The sequence below is a fragment of the Neovison vison genome, chromosome 8 (genome assembly GCF_020171115.1).
Source record: "Neovison vison isolate M4711 chromosome 8, ASM_NN_V1, whole genome shotgun sequence".
Lineage (NCBI taxonomy): Eukaryota > Metazoa > Chordata > Mammalia > Carnivora > Mustelidae > Neogale > Neogale vison.
In genome coordinates this window covers 109,271,053-109,292,701 of record NC_058098.1, presented here as the reverse complement: position 1 = coordinate 109,292,701, position 21,649 = coordinate 109,271,053, and the positions used below count along the sequence as shown (strand labels likewise).

The 21,649-nt window shown below is 55.3% G+C and overlaps 1 protein-coding gene across 1 annotated transcript; it reads left to right on the top strand.

Annotated features, from left to right (window-relative positions):
• Positions 1–21: 21 nt before the first annotated feature.
• Positions 22–1,756, top strand: ADRA2B (adrenoceptor alpha 2B). Its single transcript, XM_044262516.1, has one exon. The coding sequence runs from the start codon at positions 22–24 to the stop codon at positions 1,360–1,362; it is 1,341 nt and encodes a 446-aa protein (XP_044118451.1). The 3' UTR covers positions 1,363–1,756.
• The last annotated feature ends 19,893 nt before the right edge of the window (positions 1,757–21,649 follow it).

Genomic DNA, 21,649 nt, shown 5'->3' with positions numbered 1-21,649 from the left:
GGCCGCGCGTCCCGCCCCGCCATGGACCACCAGGAGCCCTACTCGGTGCAGGCCACCGCGGCCATCGCGGCGGTCATCACGTTCCTCATACTCTTCACCATCTTCGGCAACGCGCTGGTCATCTTGGCTGTGCTGACGAGCCGCTCGCTGCGCGCCCCGCAGAACCTGTTCCTGGTGTCACTGGCCGCTGCTGACATCCTGGTGGCCACGCTCATCATCCCCTTCTCGCTGGCCAACGAGCTGCTGGGCTACTGGTACTTCCGGCGCACGTGGTGCGAGGTGTACTTGGCGCTCGATGTGCTCTTCTGTACCTCGTCCATCGTGCACCTGTGCGCCATCAGCCTGGACCGCTACTGGGCGGTGAGCCGGGCCCTGGAGTACAACTCCAAGCGTACCCCGCGCCGCATCAAGTGCATCATTCTCACCGTGTGGCTCATCGCAGCCGTCATCTCCCTGCCACCGCTGATCTACAAGGGCGACCAAGGGCCCCAGCCCCGCGGGCGCCCCCAGTGCAAACTCAACCAGGAGGCCTGGTACATCCTGGCCTCCAGCATTGGGTCTTTCTTCGCACCCTGCCTCATCATGATCCTCGTCTACCTGCGCATCTACCTGATTGCCAAACGCAGCCACCGCAGAGGTCCCAGGGCCAAGGGGGGCCCCGGGGCAGGTGAGTCCAAGCAGCCACGCTCAGTCCCTACGGGGACTTCGGCCAAACTGCCTACCCTGGCCTCGCTGGTGGCTTCTGGGGAGGCCAATGGGCACTCTAAGCCTACTGGGGAGAAGGAAGAGGGGGATACCCCTGAAGATCCCGGGACCCCTGCCTTGCCACCCACCTGGTCGGCCGGTCCCAACTCCGGCCAGAGTCAGAAGGAAGGTGTGTGCCGGGCATCTCCAGAGGAGGAAGCTGAAGAGGAGGAGGAGGAAGAGGAGGAGGAAGGCAAGCCTCAGGCCTTACCAGCCTCTCCTGCATCAGCTTGTAACCCACCCCTGCAGCAGCCACAGGGTTCCCGGGTGCTGGCAACCCTACGTGGCCAGGTGCTCCTGGGCAGAGGTGTGGGCACCGCGAGTGGGCAGTGGTGGCGGCGGCGGGCACAGCTGACTCGGGAGAAACGGTTCACCTTTGTGTTGGCCGTGGTCATTGGTGTTTTTGTGCTCTGCTGGTTCCCCTTCTTCTTCAGCTACAGTCTGGGTGCCATCTGCCCGCAGCGCTGCAAGGTGCCCCATGGCCTCTTCCAGTTCTTCTTCTGGATTGGCTACTGTAACAGCTCGCTGAACCCTGTCATCTACACTATCTTTAACCAGGACTTTCGCCGTGCCTTCCGAAGGATCCTTTGCCGCCAGTGGACCCAGACGGCATGGTGAGCCACCTGCCTGCCGCCCGCATGGGGTTGGTGCCAGGTGGCACCCGGGCCACTCTGATTCTTGCCCTCTTTGTGGCCACCTCCCTGGGGCTTTCTGGTTCCTGCCTCGGTCTAGCAGGCCTCATCTTGGGAGCCCCCTGAGAGGGGTAGGGGCAGGGGTGCTCACCGGGGTCCATTTGAAGCCTCCAAAGCCAGGCCAGGATAGAGCCCTTCCCTCCCAGTATCCCAGACCCCTGCAAGCCAATGGGAGGGCTTTCCTTCTTCAAGGACTCTGCGTTCCCTAGCTGGTCACTTGCTTGTGGTGTTTGTTTCACATCTTCCTTGGGTAGAGAGCAGGAAGCCAGCCTGCCACTCTTCCCAGAGGCACCTGCCGCTGAGGGGGAGGCAGGATTGAGGGATCCACGCTGGGTGTCTGTGGTCCCTGTCAGGCGCTGGGTGGGGGGTGGTGGTGGTGGTTATGGTCTGGCACTGCTTCTGGGCCTTCTTCCCTTTCCATCTACTTTTGGATTCATAGCTCCTTTAAAGGACAGAACCTTTTCTGGAATCATTTTCTTCACCCGGCCCCCCTCTGGGAGGTGGGCGTGTGCCGGTGGATGCCTCGCCTTGGTGGGGCGGTCTGGGGGCCTGGCCTCTGCCTCAACAGGAGATCCCTGATCACTAGCATTCACCTCCTGCAAAAACCCGGCGACGGTGGCTTGCCGCCCACTTGCTGCAGGGAGATGAAAGGCTTTGCAGAAAGCTTTGAGTGCCATGGGGGAACACTCTAGAGAACCAGAAACTGTGATTATTTGGTGATATAAAAATCTCCTTCCTCTGTGTTTACCACCACCTGTCTTCCTGTATAGATTTTAATTCTGTGCCTGGGGTGTGTGAATTCTTACCCCAAACTGGAAGTGGGGAATGGTAGAAAGAACCACTATTTCAGTCAAAGGATTTTTCGAGAACATGTTCTCACACCTGCAAGGGTTTAGTTATTATGCTGCGTGACAACTTCTCGACGTTTGCACCCACACCACCAAGGGGCTTTTCAGTGACTTGGGCCCCCCAGTTGGGGAAAAGTCTTTTGTCATCAAGCAGGCTAATTGCTTTCCCAAGAGGGCTAAAAATACCCATGCCATGGGAGCAGTCTGGGATGAGAGCCTGGGGTGGGTGACCGAGACCCCCTGGTGGGCTGCTGGGGACTCCTGCGGAAGCCTCCCACCAGAGCACCCAGACAGGTCCCCACGTTCCCAGTGGGCCCCTGTGATGTCTAAGCAACCCTCCTCCAGATGGGATGGGGGCCGGCTGGCCATCTCTGACCCAGCCACATTGCTCCATCCCATGGATGGGGCTCCCGGAGCCTCTTCCTCTTGATTGTCACCCCATTCCTGGGACCTGGCACCCAGAACACCGGGGAGCATTTGAAGGACGTTTCCCATTCTCCAAGGAGTGCCTGGCTTGGACGTGAAGCCAGCAGGCAGCTAGCATGGGGCTGGGGCTGAGCAGCACAGGCCCGGTGGACACTCTAATGGGCCTGGCTAGATCTGGAGAGGCGCCGAGAGAGTTTTCTGGGGAGGAGAGAATGGAGGGGGCCAAAGAGAGTCCTTCCTGGAGAGAGGGGCTGTCTAGCTCCTTCCTCAGTCTCAGGACTGAGTCTCAGGACTCCTTCCTCACCTCAGGGTGAGGCTAGGGCGTGGCTTTGGGGCCAGACTGCTGAGGCTGGGCCCAGAGGAGTGGCTGACTTGTGACATCTGCTGGCTGGTCTTGTGTGTGTCCCATGGGACTTGTGCTATTGTGGTCACCTGTGCCCCTCCCCCCCACCTTGTGATATGCAGGTGTTTGTTGTCATTGTTGTTTTTTTTAAGTCTGAGCTATTTTATCAATAAAGGATATTTTGTAATAAGTGAGCTGTGTCCTTGTTGCCCAGAGCTTGGAGGAGTAATCATTATTTCTCAGCTATGCGGGTATCTCTAAGCATGCGTTCCCTCCCGGGGTCTGTGCCCACCTGCTCGCCTGCTTTATCCACTCAGCATCCCTTATCATTACCAGCCAGTGGGACAACAGTGGCCAGAGAAGCCTGAGACTGGCCATCTGGCTAAGGGAGAAGGAGGACTTCTAGGAGGAGGGGGCCCTGGGGCTGGGTCTTGGGAGAAGAGCTAGAGTATACCAAGAAGCAAGACAGGAAAGGTGTTTTGGGCAGTAGACAGCATGTGCAAAGGGTGCGTCTGGCGGATTTGTGACAGTTGGAGCATCAGCGTGGCGGTCACGTGCAGCAGCTGGGGGCCAGAGGAGGGCGTTGGACACCACCTCTGGGGTGGGGGGAGCATGGGGAGGAAGGGCAGGAGGGCGGCCGCCTTCAGACTCTCCCACACTAAGATACAGTCACGAACACCAGAGTCGGAAGACCTGTGAATGTCAGTTCCATCGGTCTCCTCGTTTCCCAGATGCGGCCTCCAAGATATCCCGTCCCCGCTCAGTGAGGAGAGCCTCTGGGGCCCAGACTCAGGGTGGCCTGGTTCTGAGGGCAGGGGACGCCCCAGGGAAGGGTGAGGCCTGGGAGTGGGCAGAGGGAGGAGTGGTGAGGTCCCAGGGTCCGGGCATGGGAGGCCATTTCCCACATCCAGGATTCACATTCCCCCATGCCATGGGCAACCAGTGGAGATACCTGTGTATCCACGGTTGCTGGTAGACATGGTGGCATGGGGTTTCACCGAGGACTTGATGAGAAAGCCTCACCCTGCCCTGGGGAGCTCCCAGCAACTCCTACTAACCTGGCTTTCCCATGCCAAGGCCCTGAGGCCTGATAAGGGTAGATTAAAGTAGCTTATTTGTTCCCATCTGCCGGGCCGATCACTTTTCTGGCACTTTGTTGAAGTACTTTGTTTAAACCTCATGCCCACAGTGTAGAAGATGTATCAGCCCATTTTGTCCAGGGGAAACCGAGGCTCAGAAACATGTACTGACTTGCCAGAGGTCACCCAGGCCCACGCTGTTTCCACCCGACCACACTGTTTTTGCCCGAGGGTCTGTGAGGGGTGGGGAAAGGGCTCCCTGCCCAGAGTATGGAGAGCGTAATAATTACCCCTGCTGTACTCGGACGGTTGGCTGCCCATTTTGAGTACTAATACTGAAAACATCCTTTTACTCAATCCCCACAATCTTGCTGGGTGTGGCCATTTTGCCAAAGAGGAAACTGAGGCTCGAGGTCACCCAGCTGGGTCCCTGAATCTCAGAGCTTCAAAGTGCAGAAGAATCCTGTTTCTGTCATTCACCCTGGCTCTCATTTGGGGGGTGCCGGCCGGTGGGGGACTCTGAAACTGTGCCTGGCTGGGCTTGGTCGGCGGTAGTACGGTGATAGACCCATCGTGTCTGTCACTGCCCCCAGAATATGGAAGCGATGGCCTGGCTCCCACAGATTTTCCATTCCTGACAGCTCAGTCCAAAGCCCCGAGTTTATTAAAGAAGTGACTGAAGGCCGGAGAGCAAAGACTTGTCTTGGGCCCCTGCCCCCGCAGCCAGGTGGCTGCAGAGCTGGTCTAGAACTCAGGCTGCCGGGCACCGTGCCCACTGTCCCGCACCTTCACATGGAAGGGATTGTATCTAGACTCAAGGAACAGCAAGGCCCCATTCAGGAAACATCTGGGACAGACTGCTGTGTGCAAGGGCCTGTGTCCGGCTTGTCCCCATTTTGCTATTTGTTCTGTTCTCGGACGGAACATCTGAGGAGCAGAGCACCGGGGTCTGCCCACAGTCACACAGCTCACAGGGGGTACAGCTGGTTCCCAGGCCGCCTTCTCCTCCTCTCACTGCCCATTCCTGCTGTTCTGTGTAACTAGCACCTACTTTGGATTTTACCCTGAGTCCAAGGGAGGGTTAGTGGGTCGAAGACATGGGCTAAGGGCAGCAGACATGAGAGTGGGGGGAATTGCACGCCTCCTCCCAAGAGGAATCCCCCCCACCCCTTGGCAGTGAGGGTGGGGGACAGGAGGCAGCACAGAGGCTTGGCGGTTCACCCTCTGGATGTGAGCTGTCTTGGCAGGGCACTTCTACCTTCTGGAGACCCTTCTATCTCTTGTCTTAAGGCATCCCTGACAAAGGGAGGGACTGATAATGAAGACAGTTAGAAAGAGGTGAGATGGATGGCTTCGGGAGACAACTCCCCTCCAGTTTCACTTGCAGTGTAAGATTCTGGGTCCTTCCAGCACAGGGGACCACCTTCAAAGAAAGTACAGTGCCAGCCTCTGCCTCAGGCGCCTCTGCCTCAGGCCCCGCTGCCGAGAGAAATTCGGGGCTGCTGGGGACGCCTGGGTGGCTCAGTTGGTTAAGCAACTGCCTTTGGCTCAGGTCATGATCCCAGCGTCCTGGGATCGAGCCCTGGGATCGGGCTCCTTGCTCGGCAGGGAGCCTGCTTCTCCCTCTGCCTCTGCCTGCCACTCTGTCTGCCTGTGCTTGCTCTCTCGCCCTCTCTCTCTCTCTGATAAATATATAAAATCTTAAAAAAAGAAAAAAATTCCGGGCTGCTGGGAATTCCTCTTGGGGCCTTGCTGCGGGCAGCACCCCCAGTCCACCCGCTCAAAAGGTACCTGTGCTGGGAGGGCTGGCTAACCGACTGCCAAGACTCCAGGTAGAGGGGGCTTGTGAGTTTCATCAGGCCCCTGCGTCTCCCCATCCGCTCTTCTGCGTTTGTGAGGCGGCGCTGAGCACCGGGCGTGAGACCGTGCAGATGGGGTTGCTGTTGGCAGGGCCTAGGGAGGCTTCTGGCCAGGTGGAGCTGATACTGGGCCACTTTTGGTTCCCTGGTGCTGGCCAGGAGTTCTGCTTAGAGGGCCCAGTTGCTGGGAACCTCCAGGTTGGTGTGGGACTTGGTGACAATGAAAACCATGGTGGGGAGATGGCTGGGAGGCTGGGGTCATGCTCTGTTTCTGCCGTCATCTGTCCCGCTGCCCCTGAACCTGGGTCCTTCTTGGGGCCTCGGTGTCCCTGCCTTCCCATGAGGGGTCGACCCCATGGTCCCTAGGGTTCCCCATGGCTGGTGGCCCCATCTCCACTGTGACCCCTGGCTTTCTGGAAGATCCAGCTTCAGAAGTTCCTGGAGTTAATCCGTTGTTCTTAGGGTCAAGCTCTTGGGCAGGCTTAGGGCTGTGTTTTCTTCCTCTTTGTGCCTTGGTGCAGAGGCAGGCTGGGTCTGGGGTGACCAATCAGTTTGGGGCCCTCTGGGATGGGCAGTGGCAGAGGAATATTGACAAGCTCTGAGTCATCAGGCCTAGTGCCTGCCATGGCATCATCTGAGATGAAAGCGACCACTATTCCCATTTCATAGGAGAGGAAACTGAGGCTGAGAGAGATTGAGCACCTTGCCCGAGGTCATCCAGAGCCAGGACACCAACCTGCCCAGTTTAATCTCAACTGTGTCACTAACTGGCCTCAGTATCTGCCTTCTCAACAGTGGGGGAGCGGCCTGGGGTCCTCCCAGCCAGCAAAGCCCTTGCCCTGTGCTAGACAGAGGGCGCCACTACAGAGACCCCAGGGGCTTGGGGGCGGGGTTATCTCCTGGCCTGCTGGTACCTCCATTAGAGCGGGAGCTGGGCAAGGGTGGGAAGTTCTGCTCACTGTTAGCAGGGGAGGCGGGAGCACTTAGCTAAAATTAGATTCTGGGATTTTTCATGCTCCTACATCCGTCCATCCTTCCGTCCGGCGTGGGGAAGGCTGTTGTCAGCACGCCAGAGCTGGAAGGAGCCTGGATGTCAGCTTGCACCCTCCCCAGGGCTCGCTGGCTCTGATCTTCTCACACCCTCCCCTGGCCTTTGGCCAAAGGCTCCTGCCCTTGGCTTGGCCTTGTGGCCATCTATTGATTAGCAGTGATTTCAAAGGAAGAGAGTCCTCCCCTTAATACCCACCCTTGCCCCCTGGGATTTTACCCCCCTTCCCTCCTCTCATCCTCTCTTCCTTTCCTCTCTCCTCCCCTCTCCCGGCCCTTCCCACTTCCGGGTCCTTAGAGGCTGACTCCCCTTCCCTGAATGTCCCCTCTGCCTCCTGCTGACCCTCTGACTCCTGCCTCCCCCTTGGGGATAGTCCTGGCTCTTCAGGGGGCCTACAGGCTCCATGGACAATTGTTGCAAAGGGATCAGAACATACAAAAGTCTAAAAAAGAGCTTCCCTTCCTGGCAAGTTGGAGCTATTTCTGGCCCCGCTGCAGCCCTCTGGGGTCCCCGGTACTCTGGCAGGTGGGGGAGGTGCTGGGCCCTAGCCCAGGCTGCATGAGTCCTGACCTTTGATTTTCCAGGGCGGGGGGCAGGCCCCTTCTGGAGCTGGGGGTGGCTTTCCGGGTGCAGAAGCCAGAGGGCCAAGGTTCAGATGGGAGCCTCTGCTCCCATAGGGACCTGGGCTGCTTCAGGAGAGGAAAGGGCTGGGCCATGGAGTGTGGGTGGCAGTCTAGAGCCCAGGTGTCCATTTTTCCCCATTCCCACACTCCGCTGGCTGCAGCTGGGAGAGAGGGAGTCTGGGAGGCTGCCAGAGCCTGCTGCTGGGGTCCCTGGACACTGAATTGTGGTGGGGTGAGGGTTAATCCCAGCCCCTCCTCCCAGTGTGGAGCCAGGCAGCAGGCTCCACGAAGGCCCTGGCCATTCTTGGTCAATCCCCCAGTGTCATTGTCATGCTGTGTCCCGGCTACAAATCTGGGCAGGCTATGGCCTCTCCACCCCACGCTGACTGGCAGCTGGAGTTTGGGTGGGTGCAGGGTGGGTGACTGTTTCAAGGATTTCCTCGGCTGTTGCAGAAGCGTTGACCAGGGGCCAGAGGCTCGGGCCATGGTCCCAGTAGGGCCATCAAATTGCTCGGTGACCTTGGGCAAATCCCTTTACCTCTCTGGGCTTCAAATTCCTCGTTGTCAGATGAAGGAGTTAGACTGGAGCATGATCCAGTGATGTCCTGGGTTCTCCCCTCGAAAAGCACTGGGCAGGGGCAGGGAGAGGAGGGGGCGCCCAGTCAGCGGCCTCCTGCCCCCACCCTACTCCTGCTTTTTTCTACCTATCCATTTTCTGGAAGCGGCTCCCCCTTCCCACCCACCAGGCCTCCTCCTCGTGGGCGCCTGTGGCCTCCATCCCCTCATGGAACACGCTCTCAGCCACCTCCCTCTCCTGCCCTCCATGCTTGCATCCCTGGGAAACTTTGGCGGCGTGAACTTCAGAATGGCCACCTCGGAAGCCATCCCTCTATGGCAGGTCAGGAGCCAGTGGGACGGGGGACAGTCATGTGCCTATGGGCAGGGGGGTGGGGTGGTGCGGAAGCCAGGCCCTGCCCGGTGTTGGGTCTAAAGCAAGGTGGGGAGGGGCAAGAGATATGGGTGAGGCTCCCGGGAGGGCGAGCATGAGAAGAGCTCCTGGGAAGAACGTGTTCCCGGAGGGTCACAGACTAAAATGACACAGAGAGATGCAGCCCCTGACAGGAACCCTACTCTAGCCCCAGCTGTGGTGAGGTGCCTCTTGCCTCCCAGAGGATGGGTGACAAGGCAGAGACTTGGCTGCCCCATTGGTGCCTTTGCTCCCCTCACAGCCCGGCTCAGAGCAGCCGCCAGGAAACATCGGTCATTGAGTGAGTTTTCCCAGCAAACTAGGGCAGCTTTGGCCTTAGTCACCTAAGGCTGGGGACCCTGTGCTCTGGGAGTGTGTCTCCGCTTTGGGGTTTAATTGTTCTGTGTTGTTTTCCATCGTTTCCTGGAGAAATTCTGTTGGAAGATTCCATCCTTGTCTTGGCGGAGCTAGGGGTGGGAGAACCGTCCCACAGAGCTAGGAAAGCACCAGGACATCCTAGGAGCTGGTGAGAAGAACCTGTCCAGGAGTGTGGAAGAAGACATGGGGGTAGACAGAGTGGGGACGGAAAGAGAGTGTGCATGGTTGGGTCATCCCAGTGGCAGCCTGGAAAGTGTACTGATTCTGCAGTTAAACCTGGCTTTGTTGTCAATGGGCTGTGTGATCTCAAGCAAACCATGAAACCTCTCTGTGCCTCAGTTTCCCCCCATTTGAAATGGGATATTAACTACATTAGGATCGGAGAAGTGTGCTGAGAGGGAGAGGTGGTTTAGAAAATGTCCTGGCAGAGTGAGGGGGGTGCAGAGCTGGTATGCGTGAGTGGCAGAGCCAGTATCTCCTCTCAAAGCCCGGGATCTCTCCAAGGTCAGCTTGCAGAATTTCCCCTGAGTCACAGCTCAGTGGCCTGATGGAAGGAGGGTGGTTTCTGTACCCAGGAAGATGGCCCCATCTGGCCCAGGGAGTCTGTTCTTCCCACCTTCCCTCACCCCTTCCTTCCATGGGCTCCAAATCCTCCCCCACCAAGAGCTTCTGCCAGGCTCTCTCCATTGCATAGCTGGGAAGGGAAGGTTTTCAGGCCAGTGTGTCAAATGTACCCTGTGTATGCATACCCCTTTACTGCTGTGCTCGTGACAGTCATCAGGCCTGGGTCCCTGAGCTCTGTGAGTGAAGACAAGGCTGCAGGCAGTGCCGGGCAGCCCTCCTCAAACGGTGGCAGCTGCTGTGCAAGATGAAACCCATTTGTCCCTCAGGGCTAGGGACAATCCTGGCTAGGGAGAATCCTGGCCTTGACCTTGGCAGGCGTGGGGGCAAGGGCTGCCCAGCCCGATGCCAGGGAAGCCACTTGGGGTGGTAAAGAGGGCTGTCCCTGGAGACCTGTAGGCTTTCTGTACTGCTGCTGTCACAGGAAGACCCACGGGGGCAGGTGTCAGTGCCCAGGGGAACCCCAGAGAGTCTGAGAAGTTTGCACGTGGAAACGCAGAGGGAACGGCATGGTGGAAAACGGATGGGAGACACCTTGGGCCAGCACACCTTGACCAGGGCCAGAGCTAGGCAGGAAAAGGGGAAATTGAGTGCAGGGTCACTAGGAAGTCTGCTTCTCTCCCGAGTGTGTAAAGCAAAGCAAGGATGGTTCAAGAGCCACCTGGCCCGCACAGTTGAAAAGCCTGTCTTGCTGCCTGTGGGTCTGATCACCTGGCTGGAGCAGATGTCATTGCTCTCTGTGTTCCAGGAGCGGACTCTGAGCCCAATTTCCCTCCACCTGCAGAACACAAGGCCATCCCTCAAGGTGTACCAGGACTCCAACCCCTCCTGACCAAGCACTTACCCCCCTTTCCTGCTGTAAGTTTCCTCCCCACTATGACCAGCTAGCCTGCTGGATCTCCCAGACTTACCTGTCTGCCCCCTGTTTTCATCCCCTGCTGGAATGTAAGCTCTGTGCTGTTCGTGCTCATTAATGGTCTGGTCCACTGTGTCTCCCAGGTCTGAGCGGTGCCAACACATAGTGAAAATGGCCCGCTGTACTGACACCAGTCTCCGGGGGTGTTAAAATGTACCCGGAAATGTGGTGAGGGGCAGAAAACCGTATGTATAAGATCTCCTTCCAGGCAGGGAGAAAGAGTAGACAAGAGGGTGGGAAGTTGGAGCCTCAAGAGATGGGCTCGACCAGTAACAGGTGTTGGTTGTTGTTTGGGTGGGGCCAGTGGGCTGTGAGTCCCCCCAGCATGGTTTTGGTTTGGCTGGGCGGAGTGTGCAAGTCTGGGGCCCAGGCGGACTGCTAGGGACTGGGGAGGTGGGTAGAGGCTGCCCCCCCGTGAAACCCTCTGTCCCCCACTCTCTGCCCCTTGCCCATCTTGCTGCAGTCACGGGATGGACAGCAGGTCTGTGATAAGCAGAGGGGAGGACCCTGTGTCTGAGAGAGATGACCCCCTTAGGGGTTAGGTGGGGGGCCTTTTGGAGGATCCTGGGAGCAAGGAAGGGGTCCCCAGCACCAAGGTTACAGAGCACTGGGGATGGAGGGCAGCAACAGAACACTGAATTCTCCAGGAGGGGAGGCAGGGCAGGGGCTGGGGGAGGGCTGGAAGCCAGGAGGGAGGCCATCGGGAGGGCTGCCTCTGCAGAGGACAGGTGGCTGGTGTCTCAGGCAGGAGGGGAGTGGGAGGGAGAGCAGGAGGGGGCAGTACTGTCCCCATTATGGCTTGGGGGTGGGTTTGCTCACGATCTGAGGTGACTTCTGGCTCTAGGCTGTCCCCCCAGGGGCAGGGGACAGGGTGGGGTGAGGCCCAGGGCCAGCAGCCCCGCTCCAGAGGCAACAGACTAAAAATAAGTCGGGATGTCAGGGTCTCCCGGCTCCAGGAAGTGGGGAAGAATGCTGAGTGTCAGGAGGAGGAGGAGGCAAAGGGGAGGAGACAGTCACAGCTGAAGGCCGCCAACAGACTTGTTTGTTTATTTTCTTCGCTCTGGCCTCAAGTCTCTCAGGCTGCTGTTCCCTGGGCTTGGGTGAGGGGCACTGGTTGGCCCAGACCCATGGGCGGGCGTCCCCAGACTCCTGGCTGCATGCCGAGGACCCCATTGCCCACCCCCAACTCCATTGAGACTTGTTGGCGGAGAGCAAGAGGTGGGAACTGTGGGTGAAGGTGAAAAGGACCAGGTTACGAAGACCCTGTTGGGAGGAAGAGAATGAACCCTGTGCATCAAATCTCATTTCTGCCCTTCTATTCTGCCCATGCAGAGCCTGGACCGAGGTGGTTCAGGGACTTATCCTAGTCACAGAGCTGGCTTCCCCTGGAGCCACCCCAGAGCCCAGCTCTGCCTGCAGGGGACTTTTGCAGGGACATCAGCCCAGAGAGGGCACAACGGCCCACACAGCCCTTGGAAGGAGGGGCAGTGTGAGGGCATATGGTGAAGCAAAGCGACCTGCGGGTGCGCTAGCGGTTTCTGTAGGTCCAGGTGGGCGGTGCGAGGACAGGCTGGCCCCCGGATTCATCAGGGTTTACACAACACCCGCCTTAGCCCACCTGCCAGGCTTCCAGACACTTTGGGAACACAGCTTGTGGCGACACGCCTTCCCTTTCCCCAGTGCACTCCAGAGGTGGGGAGCTGCTTGCTTGCAGCTTCTTGCAGATGCCAGGGTAAATGTGGTTGGCTCTGTCCCCTCCACCCCTGGTCTGGGGCAAATGTCTGTGAGGAGCTCACCTCTCATCTTGGCTACAGAGCTCATCAGGGTGATAGGGACACAGCCCCCCTTGTCTGGATCCTGGGCATCCTGACCTCTGGCCTGGGTGGGCCTCTGCAGCTGTGGCTTTCTTTCCTTCTGTCTTGGCCTCCTTGCCTACCCCCTGGGCGCCAGCTCTGCTAGGCTTGATCCGGATCTAGACGGGGACCGGATCCAGCCTGCTGGCCCTCCACCCTCCTTCCTGACCTCAGGCAGAGAAGCCCCTGTTGGGGTGAACCCTGACCATCCAGAGAGGTCCTGGTCCACTGGGCTGTCCTTGAGCCCCGTGCAGAGCCGCTCTCACCCCACCGAATGCCTGTCGCCGTTTATCTGCAGCCCTGCATGGTCACAGTTGGCCTGGGCAGTGTGAGAGGCAGTGTGGTCCTCGGGAAGGGGGTGGGCTCAAGCTCTGTGCCACCTGCAGCTGCAAGGGCAGGCCTGTCCCTGGGGCAGGGGAAAAGAGTCCAGGCGTGACAAGCAGCTTGCAGGAAGGACCCCTCTGGTGCAGGGCTGTCCGCCCCCTTTGTTCCCTCTCCTTGATTCCTCCTTCTCCTTTTTGTTTTATCAAGTCTGTTGATAAATTCTCTTGAAGGGCTCCAAACCCTCTGTCCAGCCTCACCCACTGAAGCTCCATCCCATGAGTGACCCCCCCCCCACACACGGACACCCTCCTTCCCCCTCACCAGCCCCACTCCCGGGCAGCCAGCAGCCCAGAGCCTTTGGAAGCCCCCCTTGTCTCTCTCCCCTCTCCAGCCCTGGCTAGCCTTTCCAGATTCTGGGGGTTGTTTTAGGGAGGCCCTGATCTGGGTTTCATCCTTGAGGAGGCTCCCTTGGGAGGACCCTGGGGGTGTCCCCTGCTGTCACCCTGACGCCAGCCAGGCAGAGCTATGGGCCGGGGCATGGAGCCCTGAAGGCATGTGAAAGGCCAGAGCCTCATCCTCCCAGAGACTGGGATTCCTAACAAACATGTGCTCCCGCCGAGGCCAAGCATGCTCTTCCGGCTGCCCAGTGATGGCCTGGCTAGGGCTAGGCCTCTCCCTCCCCTGCCCTGGGTGGGCTCTGGGAGCCAGGGTGTCCCGCCGCCCCCTCAGCCTCGGAGCCCTGAGGCAGACATCTGCTGGGAGGCTCTGGGGATGTGAGGCCAATGGCCCGGAGGACAGAAACATAAAGTGCAGCTGTGGACATCACAGGCTTCCTGGTGGGGGCGGCCCTGGGCTGCACAGAGGTGGATGGGAGCCTCGGCCTCTGAGCTTCCCTAAGCCCTCAGGCTGGGGACCCCTGACAAACGGAGTCCAGGCCCTGCAGCCACCCTGCAAGCAAGCTCCTACGGCCCCCAAACACTGGGGGACCCCCGCCTTGCCACGCCGCCACCAGCTCCATCAGGCCTGGAAGAGCCCCAGCGCCGATAGCAGCTCATAAACGGAACATCTGTTCCTGAGCACGGGGCTCCTGGGGCAAGTCACTTCCCTCTGAGCCCGTTTTCTCAGCTATAAAATAGAAAGAATGATCTCCCGACAACATGGGCTGTCTATAGAAAGCCGGATGTATGGAACATTTTCTGTAACGTGCCCCCTCCCCTTCTTTTCACCCACAAATGCGGTCTTGGACCCTTCCCAGCAGGTGCTGGAGGTGGGGTGCTCATGAAGAGCCGGTCCCTAGGCCAACCCAGGATCCACGGGCCCCAGCATCTCCTGGGGAGTGGCTGTGAGAGCAGCAAAGCTGCCTTCCAAGCTGGCTTATTTGCTAGGTGACCTCGGAGAAGTTTCTCAATTTCTAAGTCTTGTATTGCCATCTGTAAGACGAGGCCCTGCTGTACCTCGGTCCAAGGGTCGTGGAGAGGGTTGCGTTGAAATGCTTGTCACAGAGACCATGGCTGTGTTTGCTGCCAGGCCTTGGGAACCTAGGGACCTGGGGGTGGCTCAGGAGGTTGGTCTTGGGGCAGACTTTTGGACTAGCAAGGTCCTGGCTAGGCCAAGCCCGGGGTAAGAGTCTGGGATGAGGCTATGGCAGAGGGGGTCCTGGAGCTGCCTCCAAGACCATCCCCTCCCTCCCTGGCCTGCAGCACCAGCTAGGGCTGCCACCTCTTCTCTCTGTTATTCACCAGTAATTACCCTAAATGCTACATCTGTTGTCATGACAACATATTACCCATCCTTAGGTAAAAGCCCCATTTCAGGGGAGTTGGGCTGTCTCTAGCTCTGTGAGCTCCATTACTGTCCCCGAAGGCTCCCCCCGCCGGGGTTCCCCAGCTGGTCCCCTCTCTCCCTCCTTTCAGAGAGGTCACTCCTATTTTCTAAATTTCCAGAGTTTTTCTGTTACTTTTGTTTTTTGGTCTCACTTTGTGACTCTGGGCCTCCCGCCTTCCTTCATTTCCTCTAGGTTCTCCTTCCTTCTCCCCCTCTCTTTCCTTTTCTTGGATCCTGGCCTCTTCCTTGGTTTCCCTCTGCCTCCTTCTCTCTGCCTGTCTCTTCTCTCTCTCTCCCTCCTTCTCCATCCCTCCCACCCTTGAGTGTGGTGGGATAGCATGAAGGTGTGTGGGGACAGAGGCCTACTGTCTGGGATGAGTCTGTTCTACGGAGTCTCAGGAAACCTACGGGGCTGTGCAGTCCGGGCAGAGGTGAGCCCAGGTGGGTATGCGCCATGAACCTACAGCCTATGACATGTGTGGCCAGGAAACCTCTAACAGCTTCTCAACAGGGTGGGCCAAAGGAGCTGTCCTTACTCCTCCCCCGCCTCCGCCAACCCCTGCCTTTGTCTTTCTCTGGGGCTCCAGCTCAAACGCTGTCCTGAAGGGGGGTACTGGCACTCTTACGGGGAACATCCTCGCGAGGGCATCAGTGTTAGGGAGGCTCGCGGCAGCCCCAGGATGTAAACGGTATTCTGTCCTCCAAGGCTGGAAATGAAAGACCCGAGGAGTCAGGCAAGCTGCTCAAGCTGCATAGCTGGTTGGTCGAGGAGGCTGGATTTGAAATCCATTCCATAGCAATGCTCCTAACTGTGACGCCGTAAGAATACCCCTCATGGAGAGTTTGCTGTGTGTCCGGCACTGTGCATTTAGCAACTGCCAGAACTCACACAGCACCACAGCAACCCTGCAAGCTGCGCCCTTGGGCATCTGTTTTACCAGTGAGGCAGTCAGGCCACGGAGAGGTGAAGTAACTTCTGCAAGATGGCTCTGTGATTAGAGATGTGTCAGGATTTGAACCCAGGTCTTTCTTTCTCCAGAGCCTGGGCTCTCAGCTCTGGGTGTGGTTGCCACCCTCTTCCTCCCCTATGGGGCAGAGGCCACAGGAGAGAGGGTCAAGGACATGGGCTTCCCAGGCATACAAGCCCCTCCTTCTCCTCCCTGATCCCCTGCAAATCTCCCTCTGGGCCCAGCCAGGGATGTTTTTGGGAATTCGAGGAGGAAGCCACGTGGCAGTTGGCAGCATCATTTTCTTTGCTGGGTTCAGGGGGGAGGGAGTTCCAGATCACCAGGAGATGCTTCCTGTGGGCCTCCAAGGCAATCACAGCACCCCACAAGCACCCCCGGGGGCTCTCGCCACGAGACCCAACACCCCAGGATCTTGGAGGGGGGTGGTAGGAAGACTGATGTGGCTGGGGAGCCCGAACTGAGTCAGGCCTGTGGGAGGCCAGCCTGTGGGTATGCTCCCCTGGCCTGGGCACGGCCCTTCTTGCCCTGTTGCTCTGGTCCCCAGAGAGAAGCTTGGGCCTTGGAACATGCTGTCCCAGAGTGCGGCTGTCGGGATGATGGAAAGGCAGGTTATTTTTAACAGTGGAGACTCACTCCCGGAGAGAGCCTCTTCCTCGCTGGGGGAGGAGACCTCGAGGGAGGGTGGGGACCTAAACCCCAGGTGCTCCTGTCTTGTCCCATCTCTTTCCCCCCATTCCTGGGGCTGAGAGTCTGGCTGTCAACTGTGACAGAGGGCCTGGCAGTGGTAGGCACCTCAGACATGGGCCCCTCTTCTAGAAGCCTCGGGTCTGGGAGCTAGTCAGAGCTCACGCGCCGCACCAGGCCTGCCTCAGCCATCTCCCAGCAGTCCTGGACCCACTTCTCTTCAAGTGCCTCTAAGGGAAGTAGCCCATTCTCAAGGTCCCCCGGCCCTTCTCAGCTTGAGCTGGAACCACTTTATGACGGAGCGTGGGCCCCACTGGGTCCCAGACTTCCTCAGACATCTCAGAGCTCGCTCCTACCCATCCTGACTCCCCGTTTATTGGGTCTCACAATGAGCCAGGTCCATGTTGAGTTGCTGGCCTGTGTTTCCGCCTCCCTCTGAGTCGTTCAGCCCGCCGAGGATGTGTGGAAATGCACTGGGTGCTGAACATTTCGCTTCTTAGAATGACCCTCTCCCATCCTCCTCTGTCCGCTTTCAGGAATTTCAAAGGACACACCATGACTTCTCACAGAGCAGCACAGGAGAGCAGCCTGCTGCCTGGAGTGAGTACCAGGCTGGGAGGCCGTGACTTGGTTTCTCTCCTGTTCTGCTGCTACATGTGTGGGACGAGTCCCTCCTCATCTCTGGCCCTGAGTCTCATCACCTAGGCCAGGGCAGCGTGGGAGCTAACGCTCCTCAAGGCCTTTCTAGCCTGAGGCCCAGGTTGAGTCCACTCTGTGGTTCAGGCTGGTCCAGCCAGGTCAAGGAGATGCTTGCTGGGCAAACGTACCAGTTACAGCCCCCCTCCCCCCACTGCTACCTCAGTCCCCTGCCAGCCCCTCTCTGCTCTGCACTCAGAAGGGCCTCTAAGAAAGATTACTCAGGTCAGACAGAAAAGGCACAGCCCCCACGGGCACAGCTCAAGGACCATTTATGTATATGGGTACGCCACCCAGATCAGGGTGCAGAGCAGGGGCGTCTGGGGGGCTCAGGCAGTTAAGCATCTGACTTGATTTCAGCTCAGGTCATGATCTCATGTTCCTGGGCTCAAGCCCTGCATCGAGCCCCACGCCAGGCTCTGTGCTCATTGTGGAGTCTGCTTGAGGCCCCGCTCCCTTGCCTTCTGCCCCTCTCTACCACTCATGTACTCGCACACATATGCCTTCTCTAAAATAAATAAATACACCTTTAAGAAAAAATGGTACAGGGGTGCCTGGGTGGCTCAGTGGATTAAGCCGCTGCCTTCGGCTCAGGTCATGATCTCAGGGTCCTGGGATCGAGCCCCGCATCAGGCTCTCTGCTCAGCAGGGAGCCTGCTTCCCCCCTCTGTCTCTGCCTGCCTCTCTGCCTACTTGTGATCTCGCTTTCTGTCAAATAAAATAAATAAAATCTTTTTTAAAAAAATTTAAAAAAAAGAAAAAATGGTACAGAGAGTTTCTTTTACCCTGGAAAGTCTCTTGTCCCCTTCCCAGTCAACATCCCCCAGGACAGGGCATCATTCTGATTTCCATCACCATAGATTAATCTTGCTTCCTCTAGAACTTTCATATACATGTAATCAAAACACAACTATTCTTTTGTGTCTGGCATCTTTTGATCAATATCACGTCTGGAAGAGCTGTCCAGGCTGTCTCAGGATCAGTCCAATGCCACAATTTATTTATTCATGCTCTGCTGATGGACGTGTGGCTAGTTTCCAGTTTCTGGCAGCTCTGAATAAAGCCGACAAGAATGTTCGCGGATGTGTCTTTTGGTGGACACATACTCTCACTTCTTTTGGGTAAATATCTAAAAGTAGAACTGCTGGGTCACAAAATAGGCAAAGATTTAGCTTTAGTGGAAGTTGCCAGTCTTTCCAAATGACTCTTCCAAGTCCACTTCTACCAACCGTGGAATAGAGTTCCTGTGTCCCCACCTCCGCACCAGCTCTCTGTGCCAAGCTGTCGAGTGTGTCATGACATCTTTTTATGGTTTAAAGGTTTTTTGTTTTTTTTTTTAATTTACTTGACACAGAGAGAGAGAGAGATCACAAGTAGGCAGAGAGGCAGGCAGAGAGAGAGGGGGAAGCAGGCTCCTTGCTGAGCAGAGAGCCCGATGCAGGGCTCGATCCCAGGACCCTAAGATCATGACCTGAGTCGAAGGCAGAGGCTTAACCCACTGAGCCACCCAGGTGCCCTCTTTTTATGGTTTGAATTCGCATCTTCCTATTGGCTAAAGATGCTGAGCACCTCTTCAGGTGTTTATTGGCCATTCGGAGATCTTCTTTTATAAAGTGTATGTTCAAGGTCTTTTGCTCCTTTAAAAAATTGGGTTGTCTTTTTCTTATTGATTTATAGGAGTTCTTTATGTATTCTCAATATAAGTATTTTGTCAGAAAATGTATTTTTGGTTGAGGTAAAATTCACGTAACATGAAATTAACCATTTAAGAGTGTAGAGTTTCCTGGCATTTAATCCATTTGCAATGCTGTGTGACCGTCACCTCTATCTTGTTCTAAAACATTTTCATCTCTCTAAAAGGAAAACTTGCTCCCATTAAGCAGTTAATCCCCATTTCACCATCCCTGGCAACCATCAGTCTACTTTCTGTTTCCATGGAGTTACCTATTCTGGATATTTCCTATAAATGGAATCCTATAGGGGACCCTGGCTGGCTCAGTCAATAGATGATGAGATTCTTGATCTCGGGGTTGTGAGTTCAAGCCCTATGTTTGGTGCAGAGGGTGGCTCAGTTGGTTGGACGACTGCCTTCGGCTCAGGTCATGATCCTGGAGTCCCGGGATCGAGTCCCACATCGGACTCCCAGCTCCATGGGGAGTCTGCTTCTCTCTCTGACCTTCTCCTCGCTCGTGCTCTCTCTCACTGTCTCTCTCTCAAATAAATAAATAAAATCTTTAAAAAAATAAAAATAAAAATAAAATCTTAAAAAAATAAATGGAATTGTACAACATGTGACCCTTTGCAGAGCTGGCATCTTTCACTTGGCATGCTTTTTTCCAGGATCATTTACATCGTAGCAGGTTTCAGAACTCTGTTCCTTTTTATGGCTGATTGTTATCCCACCGAATGGATATACCACATTTTAAAAATCCATTCAGCAGGTGATGGGCGTTTGGGCTGTTTCCACCTTTAGACTGCTGTGAATAGTACTTTAAAAAAAAAAAATTTAAATTCAAGGGCACCTGGGTGGCTCAGTCAGTTAAGTGTCTACCTTTGCTTGGGTCATGATCCCAGGATCCTGGGATCTAGCCCCACCTCAGGCTCTTTGCTCAGCGGGTAGTCTGCTTTTCCCTCTGCCTCTGCAGTTGCTTCTCTCTTGCTCTCTGTCAAATAAATAAAATCTTTAAAAAATTTAAATTAAATTAATTAACATATAGTATATTATTAGTTTCAGAGGTAGAGTTCAGTGATTCCTCAGCTGTATATAATACCCAGTGCTCATTATATTATGTGCCCTCCTTAATGCCTTTCACCCAGGAACTAGTACTCTTATGAACACTTGTGTACCTGTTTTCAGTTCTTCTGGGTATATACCTGGGAGCAGAATTGCTGGGTCGTATGGTAATTCTGTTTATATTTTTGAGCCACTGCCAGGATATTTTCTAACACAGGCTTCCCATTCCACGTTCCTACCAGCAGTGTGTGAGGACTCCAGTTTCTCCACATTGACAAAACCTTTTACTGTTCCTTTCAAAAATTCCTACCATCCTCATGGATGTGAAGCGATATCTCATCATGGTTTTGATTTGCATTTCCCTGATGGCTAGTGACATTGAACATCTTCAATACTGGTTGGCCATTTGTAGAACTTCTTTGGAGAAATGTCTATTAGGTGGACTATTTATCTTTTTATTATTGATTTGTGAGAGTTCTTTATATATTCTGGAAACTACATTCTTTTCAAATCTGTAAGTATTTGATTTACAATACCATCTCCTATTCTGTAGGTCCTCTTTTTATTTTCTTGATGATGTCCTTTGATGTACAAAAGCTTTTTGTTGTTGTTTTTGTTCTTTAAAGATTTTATTTATTTGAGAGCTAGAGCAAGGGACAGAGAGCATGAGCAGTGGGAACAGGCAGAGGTAGAGAGAGAAGCAGACTCCCTGCTGAGCAAGGAGCCCAATGTGGGGCTTCATCTCAGGAACCTGGGATCATGACCTGAGCCGAAGGCAGATGCTCAACTGACTGAGCCACCCAGACACCCCCTGATGTACAAAGGTTTTAAATTTTTTGATGAAGCCTAGTTTGTCTGTGTTTTCCTTTTGTTGCTTGTGCTTTTGGTATCATGTCTAAGAAATCTTTGCTAAATCCCAGGTCATGAATATTTTCTCCTATGTTTCCTTCTGAGAGTTTTATAGGTTCAGCCTTACATTTACACATTTTGAGTTAATTTCTGTGTATGTTGTTAAGTAGGGGACCACCTTCATTCTTTGGCAGATAGATAGTCTATTGTCCCCAGGACCATTTGTCAAAAAGATTATTATTTTCTCATGGAACAGTCTTGGCATCCTTGTTGCAAATCAATTAACTATAGATATGAGTTTATTTCTGGACTCTCAGTTCTGTCCCATTAGTCCATGTGTCTATCCTAATGCCAGTACGACACTGTCTGAATTGTAAAAAGTACTTTTGTTCCCTGAAGAAGACAGGGTTGTCTTCTTCACACTAGCACTTGCTATTCTCTTTGCCTAGAATGTTCTTCCCTTCTGTTTTACAAGCCTCCTTTTTGTCATTAAGGTCTTCTGGAAACGTTTCCATAGAGAAGCCTCCCTCTTGCTATATTGCTAGATATATTGCTATAAATATTCCCACATGCTATATTTTATTTTCTTCATAGTACTTATTGCACTTGAATTTGTAAACTCCACAAGGGCAGAGTCTTCTGTCCTCGTTACTGGACATAAGGTGCCTGCACACAATAGGCACTTAAAATATTATTGAACGGACAGTTTGCCATTCCCTAGCCTGGAATGCCTTCACCACCTCTGCCCTGATTTCAATACCTCTTGGATTTTATTTTTTGTTTTTCTTTGAAGATTTTATTTATTTGACAGAGAGACAGTGAGAGAGGGAACACAAGCAGGGGGAGTGGGAGAGGGAGAAGCAGGTTTCCTGCTGAGCAGGGAGCCTGATGTGGGGCTCGATCCCAGGACCCTGGGATCATGACCTGAGTCAAAGGCAGATGCTTAACCACTAAGCCACCCAGGCACCCCACTCCTTGGCTTTTAATATCCCATCCAAGTGCCACCAATAACTTTCCCTGTCTGTCTTTGTGGACAGTGCTGTTGGTGCCCCTCCTCTGTCATGGGGAAGGTTGGACAAGCCAGTTTCCTGCATTAAAGGGAAGTTCCCTGAGGGCAGGGTTCTACCTCTATCCCCACCCACACCCCAGAGCTCATATAGGGGGCCTTTGCCA

Bases quoted from the DNA above. Each gene is read 5' to 3' on its own strand.
- ADRA2B (XM_044262516.1), top strand. From the start codon at position 22: ATGGACCACCAGGAGCCCTACTCGGTGCAGGCCACCGCGGCCATCGCG.